Below are 20,351 nucleotides of genomic sequence, written 5' to 3' on the forward strand. Positions count from 1 at the left end.
ATTGAAGGATAACACATGACTAGTTAAAGGTTAGAGAGAGAGACACTAAAACATGGTGCAGATTGATTAGAGAGTAAATAATGCTTCTGGATATAGCTGGGAACACCTCTTACAATGCAAGTGCTAATGGACGGGATTCGTTGTTTGTTTTGAAAGTGTGTTTGTGTGTGTGTGTGTGTGTGTGTGTGTTTGAGATGAAAGGCTGCTGAGTGAGGTTGTCTTGTTATTACAATCAAAATCAGGATGTGCCAACTCATGTTGTTAGGATATTCATTCCTGAACATTCTTCCAGAAAATAAGACTAAATGCTTCATGTACTTTTTTTTTTTTTCATTGAAGCACAACATGCTGCTTACATTCACTTTCATCGAAGGGAAAGTTGTTTTATGATGATGTAAAAAGGCATTTCATCTCAACAGAGTGAATAACTCTGAATATCAACCCTGCCCTGATGTTCAACCGGAGAAGGAGAGAGAAGTGAGTGCACTGTTTATTTACTCTGACATGCATCAATGTGACGTCAAGACTAAATGTCAGCTCTGAATACTGCTGCCGCTGCTATCATCATCACTGCAAAACCATTCAGTATACACCACACATCTTCTGGATTCAACCTTTAAGTCTGAAAGTACTTTTCTTTTAAAAGTTAGTTCGAAGTTATTGCACTACTTTACTCATACTACCTGTCTTTTCTCCTAAATCTTATTGGGTCTTCAACAAACTCCGGATGTGCTGTTATTAATGACCCGTTCCTTTAGGGGTAGGGTATTGATCCAGTAAACATGTGATGATAAGAGGTATTCTCTTTTTCGCCACAGCAAATACTGCCACTCTGTGTTACAAAAAAGACGGTGCTGCCTGTGAGATTGTATCTCCGTCCTGCACGGCCCAGACTGCTGCAGAGTTTCTCCACACTTCAAAAAAAACTTCAGACTATAATGACTCTTATATGTTCATTCTTGTGAACTGGTTGACAGCAACCTGACTGCTTAATTATTTTAGTTGAATTCATTTTAAGTGAGGTGTTAACTGTGATTTACTTAAGATGTGCCATACCTTTCTACAGTCTCGAAAGTCAAAGCTTAACTACCTCAAATAATCATACCTGCAATGACATCGCACTGGAATTATAAATAATTATAAATAAATATGAATTTTAGTTTTGAATTGAATACTAAATGCCACTTGTGTCACCATAAAAGGGTGTTAATGTCTGGTTTAACATTACAATAAAGGACTACATGATCCTGGATTTCTTTGGTGGTGAAGTTTTTTTTAATTTTATTTTTCTTTATTCTATTTTATGGAAACATTTCTTGTACCTCTTTAGGAAAGGGCTTGCTCTTACTCTTTCGCTTTAAAACAGCTGTTTAGTGTACTTTAAATTGGTATTTTCTTCTCATATTTCCTGCAGAACTCAAATAAAGATTTGTAACAAAAATGGATTTTGATTGACATTTGAGGAACTTAATGAAGGGATCAACCGTAAGAGAATAGAGCTTGAACACTATACACTTAACTGCCTTCTTATTGTGTGGGCAGCTGGCAGCCCACATCCATGTAGACCTCAGTATATGCACTCATGAGACGCTTCCTCAGTGTCCTCAGCATGAGTCGAGATTGTTCCTGTTTCTCTTGAGGTGCGACAGGCATCCACTAAACACCGCGCATTGAGATGTATGGGAGTTTTGTGCGCATACTTATTTTGTATTAAGGCTCCCCTTTTGTTATATTAACTTATAAAGTGCGTGTGTGCCAGATCTCACCGCTGCGCATTACGTTTTCCATAAACTCTTTGCGCACCAACGCGTAAATCTGAGACACAACGTATGTACATATATACGATATTGTCTCATAAAAAAGTACATCACTCTCAGGTTGAGGGCTTTAACTTATTTTTAAAATACATCTGCTATTTTGCTGTTATGTGCTGAAGGCATCTGTTGTTTTGGTGCGTATTTCTTGTGTATTCTTGTTTGATGATGTTGAGCATCCCACGCTTCGATATTTTGACAACTAAAATTCTTCATTTATTTACTTTTTTTCTTTTCTGTATAGAAACATATGTCATCTCCACTCTACCAGTAGCACATGACTTGTTAAGATGTTCCGCAGGGCAGACGTCTGGCATCTTTGAGGTCAGCACTCTGCCAAAGCCGCTCTTCAGCTTCTGACGCGCAGCCTTTGAAACCACCTTCAATTTCAGCTGATGCACTTCAGCCCAAGTTCTGAAAGTTAAGAAACGGAGCATTTTGATAGCTCATAGCTATCTAATTTCCTCCAAAGCCCCGATGACCGGTGCGTGTATCATTTAATTAATCCCTGGCGTGACGTGCTCAAAGGCAGGTAGAGAAAACAGGGAGTTGGCGAGGAAGGAAGGACCATTACGCAGGTTTTCATGACATCACCATGGGGCTGGCTATAAAGCGGTGAGGAGAACTCCACAGTGTTAGAGGAGCACTTGAGAAGCTTTGGAGTAAAGGACGGACAGGAGCCTCTTATGTTTAACAGCTGATTGGCTGCTGCTTCTGTCTCTCTTTCTGAACCTCAGCGCGGAGGAATCCCTTAGAGAATACGAGACTTGTCAAAATGAACTTGTCATACTTGGTAGCCTGTGGACTTTTAGTCACCCTGCTTTCAGTGAGGATGGGGGCAAAACCTTTAACACAGACGCAGCAGAAGGTAAGAATGACATACTTTAGTTATGGAAGTTTTTTTTCTCCAGCTAACATTTAGGAGCTACATACTGCAGCAGAAGTGAGCAGCTGTTCTGTGGTTTAGACGCTCGGGATTGTTGTTTTACGCATCATATTTCATCATTTCAGTCCTGCTGAGCAGTTCAGGGCGGCATTTTCCACGCAGTGTCAATCCTGAAAACGCAATATTTTATTTTCCTGATATTCCCTTCGTCCAAAAAGGGAGCAACTTTAATATGCAATCATTGGTAACCCTTGTAAACATACCTACTACATTATTGTGCTCCACAGCGTTCAGTTTCAGCACTGATCTAATTTCAAATGAACCAAAATCTAATGTACAGGACTTTTAAGTTTCATTTAGAATAAGTATATATTGTTTTCCTTTACTGGATTATTCTGAAGCTAAAAGGCTCTGTGCGTAAAATGACAATTACGCACTTAGGTTGCCTTTAGAATAAACTGGATCAGATGGTTTCTTCAAAGAATTACAAACAATTTAGGTTACAAGGGTAAACGTTTTGAATGTCTTTGGCTGCAAGTTGATGTCACAGTTGACTTCAAGAGAGCTGGCTCCAGACACCTGTTTTAATGATTGTTCCCTGAAAACGACAAGGAGGTCCTGTGTATGAGTTTTTTTCAATCGAATAACTGCGACTTGTAAATGAACTTCAGCTTAAACTTGTGGATTTATAAAGAGAAATTCATGACAGACAATTCTTTTGGTGTAAAATAAAAAGGTGATGATTTTGAATGCGTCTCTCAGCAAACGGTGAAAGGTTAAAAAAAAGCGTGACCCAGGTTCCCCCGAGCTTTATGTCGATATGCTACTTATTGAAACCGTGTTCTGCTCATCGAGTCAGTCAAATCATCTGTTTTGCAAAGCATATCTCTATGCTTCACGTGTTTATGTTCAAGGAAGACAACGTTTATTTATTTGCTCTATCTGTGATCCAGTCTCTTAGAAGTTTGCTGGGTGAAGAGCTGGCGGAGTTTCTGGAGTCGGAGGAGAGGGAGAGGCGGCTAGACGCGGTGCGCTCTCGGATACGGTTACTGCGAGATTTACGCATGGACACCCGGGCCAGAGGGATGTGGGCTCGTCTCCTTAACGACCAACCCGCACCCAGGAGACACAAAACTGGAAACAAGAAAGGTGGCTCCACGTCGCGGAGTGGCTGCTTCGGACACAAGATGGACAGGATAGGGACCATCAGCGGCATGGGATGCTAGGGCTGGAGCAGCGCTGTGACGGTGAGTTTTCAGTCAGCCTCACTCTATAGCCTACATAGACATACTGACCTGCTAACAGACACACAAACAGAAACAGAGGTACAAAGAACAAAAACGGTTGTACGGGAGTCAATAATTAGTGGTGGGGGGCGGGAAGGACCTTTATGAAAGGGAGAAAATAAAGAAGCAGGAGAGCAAGGAGAGGGTCTGTTTTCTGAAAAGATGCTTAAAAGAAATGACGAGAGTTGAAAGTGAATGGATGTCATAGGAAAGGGAAGCACATTTATTTACAGGCCCTATTTTGTCAATGGAAATTAAAGGATTTATGTAGCATATATCAAAGAAGAAGAGAGATGATGAAGGCAAGTAAAGAAGAAAGTGAATACTGGAGCCATTTTTCATTTCAACAAGGTTGTGTACTGTTGCCAAAGGAAGGGGACAGTAAGCCAGCAAGACAGGACAAAAAAAAAAGAAAGAAAAAAGAAGGAAAATCCAAGTCAGATTATTATTGATGTTATCACAAGTTTGATGTGGGAAGTGTGTGTTTTGGGTCCAGAGTAAGGCCAGTTTACCACATTTGTTTGAAACATCAAGTGTCTGTGGCAGCTTATATACAATATGACAAGTGGAGAGGAATGAAAGTGCATGGCTGCATCCATGGTGGATTTTAAATTCACAGTGTTGGTCAAATATCAACTTAACTCATTGAACTCGATGTCAACCCAAGTGACTCTTCATTCTGAACAGTTGATATTTAGTATGATTTTTAATGACAATGAAATGTCCTACACTTGTGATATCATTAAAGCTCGACCTGTAGTCCAGGAGTGTTCCCTCCTCAGACAGGAACCCCTTTAAGACAGCAGGAAAGCCCACTTACTCTGATGTTTTGGAAACTATCCAGCGGGTATTTAGGAAGTCTCCTCTCGTACTCATGCACATAATCATGAATGATTCCATCTGCTTCATCGAGACACAAGTAGCATAAGTCAGTTTTCAGCCGAAAAAAGAAAAAAAAAGAGGGGGCAATGTTGGGGGAGGAGGGGATGCAGACAGGCAAAAACACGCACATTATAAACACACAGCACCCTGCGGTGGCCAGGATCTTTCTGGGAAAGCCATTCTCTCTAACCGAGTGATTTCAACAAAAACAACAAAGGGGGCTGTGGTGGTGAATGAAGTAATGAGGAAGCAAGGTGACGCACAATTAGTCCTGAGGCTTGAGGCCTTTTTGTGGTTGTGGCAAACTGTGAAGTCCTGATGGGGGAGTGTGAGTGGATGTGTTTTTCATCAACTGACACCCGTCTTTCCTCCCATGGGCCAGCAGCGTGTAATAAATGTGGAGGATGTGTTAGACGTGTGTAGTTTGAGGTGAAATGGTTAAGTGAGGAGTCAGAGCAACGCGTTAGCTTAGCATTAAACCAAAGAGGACACGTAAGGCGATTCATAGACTGATGAACTACTTGAGGGCTACACTGAAGAAAAACAGTAAATAACAGTGACACAACTTCTGAATGTTTGGTTTAATCCGCTGTCTTTTCTTTTTGTAGATCTCCAGACGACGGTTTTGGAAAACCAAGTTTCCGTTTGTTCTCATCTGAGCAAAAAAAAAAAAAGAAAAAGAAGAAAAACTCACCAAGAGACAGATTTTTGGTACGAGTCACCATGACCAGCATAAACAAAGACTCACATGACAATGCTACAGATCCTTCATATCAATATATAATAATATGCAGGCATATATGCATACAGACATATGTGTATAACACACAAGTGGTCAACAGACACATCACAGATGCATTTGACAAGATGGCGGACAAAGGTGTAAAAAACTACAAACCGCAAAGCTGTATATTGTTGCTGCTGCTGTACATTCATGTACTTCATCTTGCCCTGCATAAATGTATTTATGTTTAAAAAAAACTATTTATATGTTTATAAAAAGAGATATTTATAAATATGAGTTTTATTTATGTAACATTTGGAAAATGGATGCAAACTGCAGGTCAATTCTGTTTGTAACTTTTTTTCTTTTGTCTTAAATAGTTGTAAATGTTTGAAAAAACGATTAAAAAAAGAACATTCCATGTGCACTTAAAAACGCCTCTCAGACGTTCATGTTTCCTCTCCTTTTGTTGATTATACATTTCTAATGTGACATTTTCCTCATGGCGTGCACATGAAACTTTGTCACGTTGTCAGGGTGCTGGAAAACAGCGACCTTGTTTGTAATTTAACCAGCAGTTAAGGTTTTGTAAAGGTTTGGTTAACAGGAAATATGGTCACATCACCTTCCCAAGAAATGACATCATCAAGGAAGTGTTCCTGTATGTTACTTCCAGACTTATTTTCAGATTAGAGCCAAGTTGGATAGTTCAGTTAATATTTCTGCACTCGAGTTGCATCTTGCCGAGCCAATGTTTAAATAACGACCTTCTTTGTTGCCCTTAAAGTGTACTTAAAATATGTAATCTTCTCTGATCAGCATAAGATCATGCAGACATATGGATAATATCTCTCCCTCAGACAAATACGAAGACATTTAAAAAAACACTAAGGCCCAACACGATGACCTAACCAGAACACCCCCCTTTAAAAGTAAGGAAGTCCATTGATGGCGATATGAAAACACATCTTAATTGATAAAGCACACTTACAGAAAGAGAGCGTTCAAAGTGTACAAACAAGGACACACAAGAATGTCTGAGCTTTTCAAAGGAACGAGAACCCAGTGATGTAAATAAAGAGATAAGTCTTTAAATGTGTGCTTATGATGAAAACATCATATGTCAAGTCGTCCAACAGTTTCAAGGTTAATCACTCAGAGTCAGAAATGTTGTGGAGGAAGATGCTGGGAAAAATGTTGTATGGAGATGCTGAAGTCCAAACTTCATTCATGCACAAGTTTAGTTACAGTAGTCAGATAAAGATCTTTAAAAAATATATATAAATGAATACAACCTTGGTCAAGATAACAAGGCCTTTATGCTCTTGTAAATTGTCTGTGGTAGATCCTATGCAGACCACCTTGACAAAGCTTTACAAAGATGAATTGCACTATTAAACTTGCACACTAGAGGGCAGCAAAGGGGGGTCAAAAAGAAGACACCTGTTACATACATAACGGACCCCATCATTTACAAATCTTTGAAGAATATCACATCTGGAAACGTGGAGTGGCTTATATATAGTGGCATATATGAAATATCAATTGTATAATATTTGAGCAGTGGCATTTATATTCAGTGGTTTACTCGTGAAAATGCAATTTATCATGAATAACACATCTCTATCTTCAGTGAGGTACAGATAAGAAACTATTATTAAATACAATGAGATACCCTAAGTATTGAAGTTATACCCACAAAAAAGTATCAACTGAGATGAACAAGACTAATACTGAATTACTTACTACACGGGCTGATAGTACACAGTACTGGTACATTTACACAAACAAACAAAATATACCTCTCACACTTGGTGTTAAAATTTGAAGTAACACTGGTCATAAAAGCCTGCGAGGTAGAAGAAAAGCATGATGAAATCTGTCAAACAGAGGAAAGCTTTTCACAAGCTGAAGAAGCGAACAGAACAGGATTGCTGCTCAAAGCACCGGCAGACAGAACCTAATCAACACATGTGTGCAGAGCTCAGATCTCCACGCTGTGAGCTTTTTGCAGTTTATTTATGTGGTTGGACGGACAACTGTTAAAGCTGCATCATAGGCCGGATTAAGAAGATAAAGGTGTCTGTGTCTCTTAAAATGTCGGACATCATGTAAGAGACTGACAGACAGTGATGTTGACAGAGACGAGGTTAATATTGTCCGTTGTTTTCAGCTTTCTGATGACATGTTAGGTCTGTTTGAGAGTTTGTAGAATCACTGCAGTCAATGAGTCCTTACAGCAGACGAGAGTTCTTGATATTTATCTCCATCCAATGACGCAAACACTGTGGGTGGCATATTGACGTTTTATGAAACATTACCTAAGATTTACCACAGTATGCTTTTACCATACTCAACAGCACAGACTAAATCTTATTCTGCTTTATTTTGGGTGATTGCCCAGAAATACATTTCCCAATGATATAGGGAATCTCTTGTGACCTTAAATCTATGGATGCATATATCCCTCTCCCTTTGCTCTCTAAATGTTGATTAAATTGATTTAAACCATCCTGTTGAAACAGAATTGATGACAGGTGGAAAAATGACAGTGCAAGGAGCTCTGTTCATTCTGTGAATTAGTATATTTTTGTTTAACAGATCACAGCAAGAAAAGTAAATAAAAATATTGAATGATACAGTAGAGACTCCAAGCAGGTTTTATCTTGTTTATTTATTTTACTGATTTTCTACATATTTATAATTGCAGCACCCCCCCCCCCCCCCCCCCCCCCCCCCCTTTTTCCACATGTTCAAATAAAAGAAATCAAAAACTATGCCCGGGGTTAATCCTTTTCTAAAAGGGACTAAAACAATTGAAATGAAAATAAATAAAATGGCTGAAATAAAAAAGAGGTCAGACAACAGATCTTTAAGTCAAGCAGAGTAAGCTAAACTATCGGGTCACACTTTAATCTGAAAATCCAAATAAGGCAAGGCCAGTTCATTTATAAAGCACAAATCATGTAGAGAAATTGAAGGTTCTTTACAAAGTCAAAGACATACCTATTCTAAGTGTATGAATTCTTCTTAAAGGTTTCTAAGTTAAAGAAAGAAAGAATAAAAGGACTAAGTTGTCCATAAATAGCTAAACGACTGACTTTATACCACGTAGACAGAGAGGAAGAACGGTTTAAAATCCATGTTCTGAACCTGCAATACCATAATTTGCCATGAGTGGCATCTGAGTGGTCTGGAGAGTCTATGGTCAGGAGCAGTGGCTGTACATGTGAAATAACCAGATAAGCATAGGCCTGTGCTTATTGCTCTAAATGGTTCATAACATTTACGACACAGTAGATTTGGGAATAACAGTTGTGTTTTGAGTAAATTGTCTCATAAGGGGAATATTGGTGAAACTCACGTGAGCAGTACTAATAGCGCTTTTCTAAATATTCAAAGATGCTATGACAAAAAACAAACAAACAAACAAATAATGTAAGTGGGGGGGAATAGGAGTTAGTGGTTGTATAGGCAAACATGTGAGTTTTAGTGATAGAAGTTAAGGTTGCAGTGTTGTTTGAAATATGAGGGAGTGTGAGTGGCATGTCTTCAGTACTTGCACAACTGGAGCACGTAGACCTGAAGGTGCAGCTGTCGGTGTACGTGAAGAAGAGCAGGCATAGTCTTGAGGGGAGCCAGTGCTGATAGCCTTGCAGTCAGAAACATCTCGGCTTCACATGCTGCCACCTGTCAGCCAAGAAGTCTGTGATCCACCTGCAGACAGAGTCAGTTTTGTTTTTCTTGCTTAAGAAGAAGGTCCAGCAGTGACTGTTTTTCTGAAAAATTCTCAGAAAAACAACGGGGCCAAAAATGTGTTGGTGTCCTGCTATCATTGCTAGCTGCTCTGTAATGGACAGGGAAGGGCTCTATAGGGTCATGAACAGTGGACAAAAAAAAAAGGCGTCAGATGCCCTCTTTTACCCTTGAAGACATTAACATATCACATTGCTTCAGGAGAGCCCACAGCATTCGTACAGGCACTTGTCCCACCCAGGACACCATCTTTTTGAACTGTTGCCCTCTGGGAGGTGTTTTGCAGCTATCAAATCAAAAACAGACTTGCATCCTGTCCTGTGGTCCATGCGCTTTTGGGGACATGGTCTTGAAGCAGGCTGGAACATGATATCTCTCCAGTGAGCTGTGACAAGGAGGAGGAAGAACGAGAACAAGAAAAACAATCGACATTATGTTGCATGCTCCATTATCTCTGAGCGATATAAGATAATGGAACTCAAAAGTGCTGAACAAAGCCTACATACATGAAGTATAACAGCCCTTTTTTCCCGCTTTTCTCCAATCTCCATAGTAGCTTGCTATTTTGTAAGAAAAAAAAGTGTAAATGTCTGAAGAAACAGAGAAAACATTAAGCTTTTTAAAACAATGAAAAAACAATGTTATTAGCCCTTCACCACGAAACTGATGAGTATAGCCTGTTTCAAAATCAGCCTTCCACCATTATTTTAATGAGATTGTGTGATTGATGCTTCACTTACACTGTGAAATAGGCTAAATGAAAGGCAATGCTGCCTCTGTGTGGTGTTGTGATTTCATTGCTCTGCTCTGATGTACTGGTGGGTTCCCTGCACATTGAGTCTTTGCTGAAGACATGATTGCCAAAAGCATCACAACAGCATAATTAGATGTGGTGAACATTTTATTACAAACAAATGGTGTAACACAAACAATTGGTGTAACAAATTTGAAAACTTCACATTTGCTAGGCTACTAAAGGATCCTATACAAGAAATGCTTTTTTTTTTTTTTTTTTAGCCAAAGCTATTCTCATCCATGGAGAACACATTGAAGTCACACAAGTCGCTATCGGCGACTTATCATATTATCATAGATTCAAATTATGTTGCATTGATGTTGCATTATTTATCAGTAAAACAATATAAAGAAACAATGGTGTGATTGTGTTTGATGGGACTTTACACTGCAACAGCCTATCAGGGACTGACTAAAAAGAAAGTTAAGCTACGTACGTGATGCAGCCTTCGCTATTTTTGAAAGCTGGATGAGTTTTTGCCGGTTTACTCACTTAATTTCGCCATGGATATCCGTATAAATCCAGGCTATGCCGACTGTTTTCACAGCACACACCTTTGGCCTAACTTTAGGAGCTTCAGTCATGTGTAAAAACTCATTTTCCATGATTCAAAGTGTCTTCTCAGAGCATCGGCGCAGTATGCTGCTCGGAAAGCAAGGCCCAGCTGATTCAGCTTGCTTTTAAAAAGAACCTTAAACAAGTTTAAGTCCGGATGGAAGGATGAGAAGGTTCTCTGACGCTGCATCCAGCTGTAGCCTACATCAGTTATATTAATTTATAATAATTCATCGCTCCAAGCTTAGAGGCTGGCCTTTTCTCTTTAAGTCTTACTGTACCTATTTAATAATATTGTTAAAGCCCAGATAGATAGTCAGTCAGTCAGTCAGTCAGTCAGACAAACAGACAGACAGACAGACAGTCAGTCAGTCAGTCAGTCAGTCCTCTCACCATTGTATACCGTTGCTGTATTCTTTTTAATCTAAATACAACTAAAACTGCCCAGAAGTAAGAAGCGACGGGTCTGATTGAAATCAGTACATTTCTTCTTTTTGATGGCACACATTTTAAACTATAAGCAACATGTTTGTTTTGTTATGACTGATGCATTTATGTTAAAGCCTTTACATAGAATTATGTATTATTATCTTAAAAAGAGATGCTGTGTTTGGAATAAAGTGCAAAGTAATTCGCAACTTTAAGATATAAAACACAGGAGCTAAGACAGGGAACACTGAGCTGCTGGCGCAGTGTTGTTCGATGGGTGACGCCAAATGGTCCACACCACGTGGTTCTTATAAACAGCTGTAGGGGACATAAAGACGCTTTGTGCTGAATGGAAATAATACAACACGTTAAATTAAAACTTTAACTGTGTCATAGCTGTTAACTTTATACCATGTGGCAATACATTTGAATACAAATAGGCCTACATTACATATATTATGTATCAGCATTGTAACATTATTCCTCGTGCCCTTTAAATATTGTATGTATTTATTTACGTGTGTGTGTGAGAGAGAGAGAGAGAGAGAGAGAGAGAGAGAGAGAGAGAGAGAGAGAAATACAAATACAAATACAAATACAAATACAAATACAAATATTGAAAAGTAAAGAAATTTTTGACTTGTAGCCTAGTAATTGATACAGTATTTTCCATCATTTGTCTATGTAGGCGAGGCGTGGGCACGGGGTAAATGTCCCTACCTGTAATTGGTGGATACGGTCATGTGGGTGAGGAGACGTGAACGCGCAGAGCAGAAGAGTAACGAGCGCGGCTCCGACTGGTCTGTCTTTCCTTTCCAATGTCCCACCGAGAAGGCTGAGCCACGTGTATGCACCAGCGATTTATCCTCACGTCTTTAAACGTCCACATCGTCGTGTTTCTCAGAAACACCAAACAGCAACCATGGTGAAGTTAGCAACGGTAAGACCAGAGGACGTGTGTTTTACTGCTCAAAGTTGTGCATTTTGTGACAGAAAGGCGTGTTTCGAGCACGAGGCCTTTGCCGAGGAAGAAGTTGCTGCGTCTGTAGAGGAAAACGGAACTGACGCTGCCGCTTAATGTGCGCACATGTTAGGCAGATGGCGCTCATATTTTTTAACTGCAACCTGAAATTGAGAATCGTAGTTTTGAAGATAAACGTGTGTTTAAAAACGAACTCTGAGACATTAAAACGTCCGGCGTTTCTTTCTGAAGTGCGGTCGGCCATGTTTGTACGTAGATTTTGGTTTTTTGGCCTGCTAACTCAAGATGGCATTCATGCGCGTTCTCGATGATAGCATGGACTTTAGAGATAGAGGGGATGAGAGACTGGATTAAATGGCATGTGACATAGGCTGGCCTACCATTGCTTGCATTTAAGATACAAATGTCGTGATAGCTTAAATGCGTTTATAAGTAAATAGTGAGCACATACGCGGTGGTCATGTGCCCATACAGTAAGAACGATGGTACCCTCCTTAATTCAAGTCTTATCCTTCATAAATGGTGAGTTAGCATGTCCGCATTTAAAGCCTTTGACTCTGAATGCATTTTAGTTTTCGCACGCCGTTATTGTTGGCTGCTTAACATGCGTTTTAATCGTCGTGTGCAAACGGCAATTAGCCAACATGCTAGCAACCCGACCTCCTGAGCTCCACGTGGGTTGTGCGCCTGCTCAGATGACACACGAGGTGGACACGCAAAACCCGATAAAACTCATCAGACACACATTCAGCTCTCACTAATCGGGTGTCGTGATAAACCCTTAAAACAACCGGACAAATTATTAAATTATGAGTTTAGTTGGATGTGAGGGTTCTGGTGTTTTAATTAAAATGCCTCGTGGAGCACACCCCCTAACAACAAACACGTGTTACATGCATGTGTTGAGGATTGTACCTCCGGGTTTAAATTATTAGCACATAAACCAATTTTACTTTATGGTATTGATTTGTTTTCTGATATTTATTTTTGTTTTTCCAACAGGCAGCGAATAAGGCAACAACGCAGAAGAAAAAAGCCCCTCCACCCCCTAAAGAGGTGGAGGAGGAATCCAGCGAGGAAGAGAGCAGCGAGGAAGAAGAGGTACAGTGGATTAGTTTTTCAAAATCATGAATTACTTGAATCTGATAAAGTTCTGTATTATAATGTGGTATTCACTTTTTTTTTCCCCCCACAGACCCCTCCCCCTAAAGTGGGTAAGAAAGCCAAAGCTGCCCCACTGATAAAAAATGGCGCTGCTGCTGCTAAAAAGGCTGAGAGTGAAGATGATTCTGGTGAGAAATAATAGAAGTTATTTATTTTTGCCTCCCCAATCTGGAGGTTCTGGAATTAATAAAAGGATGACGTTTTAAGAATTTTTTTTCTGGAGACTTCAAAGTTTAAAAGCTTTATTTTAATAAGCTTTTTTTGCCATTTAATTTCTCGGGACAGGCACATTTTAGATGACATCTTTTAGTGTACTTGAATTGAAAGAGAAAAATAGCATTTCAAATGTGTTAATGTAAAATAGTTTAGTTAGTTGTCCACATGTATGCTTTATGCTACATTACACGTGATATCATTAAGGTCACAAATCCTGCTATTTTGGCATTTTAACCAAATATGGTAACTTCGTCAATGTTTATTTTTCTAAATGAAATTAATTTTTAACAGAAGTAAAGTTATAGTTATATCACCCAACAACACGCTGAGGTTGAATTTTTGAAGAAGTAATTTGAAGTATTTCAATGAGTACCCTGTAAAGGGTTAATGTCAATCAATGTGTAACCTTGTGTGTTCTTTTTGGTCAATCCACAGAGGAGGAGTCTGAGGAAGAGGCCCCTGCACCAAAAAAGACCCCGGCAAAAGCAAAACCTGCAGCCAAGGCAGCCCCTGCCAAGGCTGAGGACTCAGACGGTAAGATTAGCATCACTTTGCTAACTGCAGAAGATTATTGTAAAGGTTGTGTTTTTAAACTTGCCATTTGACTCACCCTCCATTTCTTGGCATACACGAGGTTGTTCAGTACTCATGTGTGTAATGTACGGAGGAAGAGGAAATGCAGTGCTATGTCTTCGGTGCCAGTGTGTTTATCGTCTGCTGGTTCTATCCTCAATCGCTGTAACATTAAAGCTGTCAGTGACTCTTGTCCAAGTCTTTCTAAAGGGTTTGCAGGTCATTCCTTTAATTGATTCTCATTCACTCTTTGTTTATGAATGTGTTGTGCCCTGTCTAGATGATTCAGAAGAAGAGGCCCCACCGCCCAAGAAAGCCGCCAAGCCTGCCGGAAAGGCCCCTGTAAAAGCACCACCTGCCGAGGAGTCATCAGAGGACGATGACGACTCAGAGGAAGAAGCAGCAGCCCCGCCTCCAAAAAAGGCAGCAAAACCAGCCGCAAAGGCCTCTAAAGAGTCTGACGACGACGATGATGATGAGGAGGATGAGGGTAAGAACACTTTAATAACGGTCATCAGAAAATGTTTGTCTTGAACATTTGGTTGCTGCAAGTTCCACATTAGGCAGTGGGCTCCTTTTTGTAAATGATGATCAACAAGGGACTTAATACTGATTTATTGTGATGTCACCTTTTACATGATCTGATAAGTGAATGGCAGCTCTTTGGTTTAAATGAGGTCACGTGTCTTTACACTTTTTTCTTTTAAATACTGTTTGTTCCTCCACAGAGTCTGAGGAGGAGATGGACACCACGCCAGCTCCTGCAAAGGGCAAGAAAGCAGGCATGGTGAAGGCAAAAGAGGAGTCTGAAGAAGATGATGATGAGGACGACGAGGAGGATGACGACGAAGAAGGTGTGTTCAGACTTTTATGTGCGATTCAATCTAGATGTTACTCGGTGTCCTATGCAGAGTAGATACTATTTTGCCCACAGTTTTAAGAGTATATAGGAGAATTACTTGTAAATTATCAGATGATGCGAATTGTAAAATTGCTCGAGGGTGGGGGAATGATAAGGGCCAGATGGAGAAAATAATCAATACTAATGCTTTACCCATAGTGTCGAGACAAATTCCCCTAAAAGACCAGGTGAACGCATTAGAGATGAAGTCTTGCACATGATCTAACCTTAACAACCAGTTAACAATTTTTCTGCCTTAAATCTGTGATTATTTCTAAATGAGGCTTTTGATTTTACAGAAGCCCCAGTGGCTCCTGCAAAAAGAAAGGCGGAGAGCAAGAAAGACACGCCTCCTGCGAAGAAGGCAAAGGCAGAGGGCGAAGGTAAGGATGTGTACACTGACTCCACTGCTTTCTATTAGAGTCTTTGATGATGACAACAAGGGACTTAATACTGATGTGTGATGTCACCTTTATTTCTCTGAATGTGTCAGGCAGAACTTAATACAATGTCCCCGTCATAAATGCCTCTCAATGGAAATGTTTTGTCCCGTCTGCCAGGATTCTGTCTATTTGTTGGAAACTTGAACTCCAACAAAGACTTTGATGAGATCAAAGAATCCCTGAGGAAATTCTTCACCAAGAACGACCTGGAGGTGGCCGATGTCCGGTTAGGTGGATCCAAGTAAGAGTCCCAAATAAGAATAGAAAATACTATCATGTCTTTGGGGCCGCATTGGAACGGTTAGCTTTCGGTACTATTGGTTTATTGTCATTGACTCTTTAATGGTACATTCAGCACTCTTTTTTTTTTTTTTTTTTTTTTCTTTTTTTTTTTGGACTCACCCTAGAAATGATGACTTTGCAGTAACCTTACATATCGTCTTAAAGCATGTTGTGGGGGGAGTTTTCTGTCTTAAAGCAGGAATGCATGATTGTTCTAACTTGCCCTGCCTCAACAGGAAATTTGGCTATGTGGACTTTGCGACTGAGGAGGACATGCAGAAGGCTCTGGAGCTGAATGGCAAAAAGATCATGGGTCAGGAGGTCAAGTTGGACAGAGCCCGAAGCAAGGACAGCTCACAGGAGGGCAAGAAAGGTAAACACGGCTTCTATTTGTCTGCCTTTATAAGTGTCAGTGTTTCTGTCAGTAAGGAAATATGTTTAAATACTGAAAACGGACCCTCCATTTCTTGGCATACACGAGGTTGTTAAGTACTCATGTGTGTAATGTACGGAGGTAGAGGAAGTGCAGTGCTATGTCTTCGGTGCCGGTGTGTTTATCGTCTGCCGGTTCTATCCTCAATCGCTGTAACAATCATGCACATGTTTTGTGGTTTTTAAAACTTGGATTGTCTGTTAAAAGAGTTCTGATGCCTTTTTACTAAAATGGACTTTTATTGACTGACAGAGAGGGATGCACGCACACTGTTCGTAAAAAACCTTCCCTTCTCCGCCACCGTTGATGACCTGAAGGAAGTCTTTGAAGATGCAGTTGATGTCAGGTTACCTCCAGGCCAGAACGGCTCAAACAGAGGGTAAGAAGACGACATGCTCCTAGCCTCGACTACACGGGGTCGTCATCTTTTGCACGCACTAGTTTGAGTGGATTTTTTTTTTTCACAAGTGAAGTAATGCTTTGTCTCCTGTTGACAGCATTGCCTACGTTGAGTTCAAAAGTGAGGCTGAAGCCGAGAAGATGCTGGAGGAGGCTCAGGGAGCCGAAGTACAAGGACGCTCCATCATGGTCGACTATGTTGGCGATAAGAGCCAGAAAGGAGCCAAGGTGGCAGGTACGTGCTATAAAACCTGAATGAGAGCGGGCTAGAGGAGGGTGACTAAATACTGATTTCATTTGTTTTTGTGAAGTGGTCCTGGAGAAATGTCTGAGAAGTGAGGACAGACTTGTAATGATTCATGAGATGAGTGTTTATTCTTGAGGCGCAAACTGACAGTTTCTTTGCAGCTTGTCTTGAATTTGTTAGTCATTGACAAATCAGACATCTGATACTTGGAAGCTGTCGTTATGGTTCAGATGTACTTTATGATGACGACTTCAAAAAACAAATGCCATCTGTAACTGATAATGGGGGTTTGGGGGCGGGGTTAAACCACATGTCCATCTTTGTATCATCCTCTCACGTCTCCTTTTTGATTCTTCTCTCCGTGCAGCATCTGGAGCAGCGTGTAAAACGCTAGTAGTGAATAATCTGGCCTTCAGTGCAACAGAGGAAGTCCTTCAGTCCACATTTGAGAAGGCCGTCTCTATCAGGATCCCACAGAGAGATGGCAGACCTAAAGGGTAAATATCTCCTTTGAAGGATGTAGAAATACTATTTATAAAACACAACATGCTTCACCGTCTCCTGAGCTCCTTTTTAATCTTACCCATGATTCTGCCAGAGCTCTGTTAGAACAGGCTATCCCTAAACAAGTCTACAATCTGTAAATCAGAATTCTGACAATTGGCAAGAATGTGGGTTTTTTTCTTCCCCCTCCTAATTTTGTAATTTAGACCTTTTAAGCCTTAAATTTATAGATAAACCTGTTTGAACTCTACTCCCTGGATGTTTTTTTCCCCTGGATTAATAATTATTTTTTCTTTCTCTTTTTTTTTTTTTTTTTTTTTTTTTTTTAGTTTTGCTTTTGTAGAGTTTGAGAGCACAGATGATGCTAAAGATGCCCTGGAAAATCTGAACAACACAGACATCGAAGGCCGATCGATCAGACTGGAGTACAGTCAGAACAGTGGAGGCAGAGATGGTGGCAGAGGAAACTCAGGTCAGTGTTTTTGTATTTTTCTCATTTTTTGCAACACCAGTTTTTTTTTTCTTCCCATTTGGCCAGACGAGATGAAAACCTGATCTGGGCGCTGTCAGTGTTCAGCTTGACGACGTGACTGTTGGCCAGCTTAAAGCAATGTTTCTGTATGAAATCAAAGTAATACAACATGCACAGTTTTGTTTATTAGTGCTTCTCTTTGCTACCAGGTCCAACAAAAACCCTCTTTGTTAAGGGTCTCTCTGAGGACACAACGGACCAGACCCTCAGGGATGCATTTGAAGGTGCTGCAGCAGCCAGGATAGTCACAGACAGAGACACAGGTTCATCTAAAGGGTGAGTTTGTTTGTCAGTCGACCCTTTCGCTGTGTTCTTCTCGTGAGCACCACTCCGTCTAGCAGTGACGGAGCAGGGATTCGCGTGAGAAGTAGAGAAAAGTCGCAGTTAAACCGGCAAGCTACCTTTGGTGGTACTTGCCTATGTCTGATGTGAAACAACCTCAGAAACGGTTTAATGACATTGTAATTAATGTTACTTAATCTTTTTCATAACTTCAAATAAATGTTCAGACTTAGTATATTGATCTTAATTCTTTTTCCCCTCCTTGTAGCTTTGGCTTTGTGGACTTTGACAACGAGGATGACTGCAAGGCAGCCAAGGAGGCCATGGACGACGGTGAGATCGACGGTTACAAGGTCACCCTGGACTACGCCAAGCCCAAGGGTGAAGGCGGATTCCGGGGAGGTCGCGGCGGAGGATTCGGCGGTGGTTTCGGAGGCCGCGGTGGTGGCAGAGGTCGCGGTGGTTTTGGCGGCGGCTTCGGGGGCGGTCGCGGCGGAGGTGGCAGAGGAAGGGGAGGCCCTCGTGGAGGAGGTCGTGGCCGTGGCGGCTTTGGAGGTAACGGAAATATGTTTCCTTAAATGAATATTGAAGAAGGGTTTCCTTAGCATTAGAATTCTAACTTGTCTGAATGATGATTGCATTAGAAAAATGTGTTAAAGCTAAGTGTATTTTTTTTTTTTTTTATCCTTTTGATTGATCTCGATGTAGACTGACTTATGTCCCTGCCCATTTTAGGTGGAAGAGGTGGTGGTGGATTCGGAGGCAAACCCCAGGGAAAGAAGATCAAGTTTGATGACTAAATACTTAGTCTGTTTTACTTTTTGAATGGACTCTGGTTTCATCACTTTTCAGAGCTTTTGGACATTCCAGAAAGCGTCATTGATATATATTTAACTGTAAATGGGCATTTTAGCCCTTTCTGTAGACCCTTCAAACCTCCCTCGCCCTCCTGTGCCAGACTGGTACTTCTGATCTTCTGAGCTCAAGTGCTACACGTTAGCACCGAATGTCCCTAATGCAAACCTGCACCATCTCGTCCTCATTCGCTCACTTGCTTTTCCGAAGGAGTTAAATGGAATGGGTCTGGCAAACAAGTTTGCTGTGAAAAATCAGCTGGTCTTTGTCGGATGCATTGTGTAAATTTAAACAGTTTGTATGATTTCCATTTTACCTTTTGTAAAGAAAATACACTTGTATCCATATGTTTTTGTTTTTATTTTGTTTGTCGCTTAGTTTGCTTTAGGTGCCAAGTTTTACTGTAATGTGCAAAGCATATTTTGATAGACGATTTGAGTCAGTGCTCTGGAGTTGGGTGTTTGGAAAAAAAAATGGCAAAGATGTTCTGTCACGTTTGTTTGATGGGGCAGTCAGTGTCCGAGGATGACTTACCTCTTGTCTATGTAACATAAAATATTTGTAGTGCATTGACTAATTTTTTTCCCATCTGAGAATCCCAAGATTTTCAAGTGACAAAAATAAAATCTTGTAGGTGATGATTTTTAAATGTCTGTCCTCATTGCACACATCAGTATGGATGACTGGGAATCAGCAGCTTGAAATGCTCTTGTAGACTAAACAGTGTACCTGTTGAACACAGTTTACAAACGCTGCCGTTGGCTAGAATGCCACGTTTGATACAAGTTAATGCATCTGATGCAACGTCTCCAACCCGTTTGAGAAATTTCAGTGAACTGATGTTTTTTCATCAGTACGCAGATGGGTTGTTCGATTGTGTTTCAATATTGATGTCTGTAAACCTTCAACCTGCAGAAAACTACTTCAAACCTTTGAAAAACCATATCAATCAGATTTAATGTGGGCTAGGGTTGAGTTCCTTGCTTTTCCACCAGGTGGCAGTGTTCATTAGCCATCCTTTTAACCTCTTTGAATGTGAACTCAAACTATTCTAAGGGTTTACACAAACCTGGAACTGGATTAGCAAAATGTTTTGGTTGTAGACTTAAAATCAAGATATCTAGAACCTTAGTAGGCTGCTTCTCTGATCTCACAAGGCAAAAGCACACCGGTGTGCTTTGTAGTCTGCTGTAGGCGCTTTAGAACGGTAAGATAAAAAAAAAATCAACCTGAAAATGAATGTTTTAAAAATTGCATGCATAAGATCCTTGCACTCCTGCATGCTGTCTCACTGGTGTAGGGACTTGTTGAACAGTGATCCTGAGCGACTGTGGAGGTCTCCTGTCAAGTGACACCACCAGACAGGACACAGCAGGCTGCTGTCATGCTGAACAGGGATCTTTGTTCCGA

The 20,351-nt window shown here is 40.6% G+C and overlaps 2 protein-coding genes and 1 long non-coding RNA gene across 3 annotated transcripts; 2 read left to right on the plus strand and 1 right to left on the minus strand.

The window, feature by feature from the left end:
• The first annotated feature begins 2,427 nt into the window (after window positions 1-2,427).
• On the plus strand, window positions 2,428-6,016 carry nppc (natriuretic peptide C). Its single transcript, XM_079350513.1, has 3 exons — window positions 2,428-2,682; window positions 3,654-3,947; window positions 5,477-6,016. The coding sequence occupies exons 1-2, from the start codon at window positions 2,590-2,592 to the stop codon at window positions 3,924-3,926; spliced, it is 366 nt and encodes a 121-aa protein (XP_079206639.1). The 5' UTR covers window positions 2,428-2,589; the 3' UTR covers window positions 3,927-3,947; window positions 5,477-6,016.
• A 2,430-nt stretch (window positions 6,017-8,446) lies between these two features.
• LOC306828482 lies at window positions 8,447-11,926 on the minus strand. Its single transcript, XR_013779754.1, has 3 exons — window positions 11,849-11,926; window positions 9,855-9,908; window positions 8,447-9,733 (listed from the first exon to the last, which is right to left on the minus strand). It is a non-coding gene; the product is annotated as an uncharacterized lncRNA (long non-coding RNA).
• A 3-nt stretch (window positions 11,927-11,929) lies between these two features.
• Window positions 11,930-19,590, plus strand: ncl (nucleolin). The gene is made up of 16 exons (XM_079350988.1): window positions 11,930-12,068; window positions 13,113-13,211; window positions 13,306-13,402; window positions 13,926-14,024; window positions 14,344-14,553; window positions 14,792-14,917; window positions 15,264-15,347; window positions 15,525-15,648; window positions 15,926-16,062; window positions 16,375-16,501; window positions 16,620-16,756; window positions 17,136-17,265; window positions 17,602-17,744; window positions 17,954-18,080; window positions 18,355-18,641; window positions 18,822-19,590. The coding sequence occupies exons 1-16, from the start codon at window positions 12,051-12,053 to the stop codon at window positions 18,884-18,886; spliced, it is 2,010 nt and encodes a 669-aa protein (XP_079207114.1). The 5' UTR covers window positions 11,930-12,050; the 3' UTR covers window positions 18,887-19,590.
• The last annotated feature ends 761 nt before the right edge of the window (window positions 19,591-20,351 follow it).

Source organism: Symphodus melops (assembly GCF_947650265.1).
Source record: "Symphodus melops genome assembly, chromosome: 8".
Taxonomy (NCBI): domain Eukaryota; kingdom Metazoa; phylum Chordata; class Actinopteri; order Labriformes; family Labridae; genus Symphodus; species Symphodus melops.

What these genes read in the sequence shown, in the direction of transcription:
- nppc (XM_079350513.1), top strand. Translation starts at nt 2,590, where the DNA reads ATGAACTTGTCATACTTGGTAGCCTGTGGACTTTTAGTCACCCTGCTT. An exon ending in TAACACAGACGCAGCAGAAG is followed by an intron (nt 2,683 to 3,653) that starts GTAAGAATGACA and finishes TCTGTGATCCAG; the next exon opens with TCTCTTAGAAGTTTGCTGGG.
- ncl (XM_079350988.1), top strand. An exon ending in CAAGGCTGAGGACTCAGACG is followed by an intron (nt 14,025 to 14,343) that starts GTAAGATTAGCA and finishes TGCCCTGTCTAG; the next exon opens with ATGATTCAGAAGAAGAGGCC. An exon ending in GGAGGATGACGACGAAGAAG is followed by an intron (nt 14,918 to 15,263) that starts GTGTGTTCAGAC and finishes TTGATTTTACAG; the next exon opens with AAGCCCCAGTGGCTCCTGCA.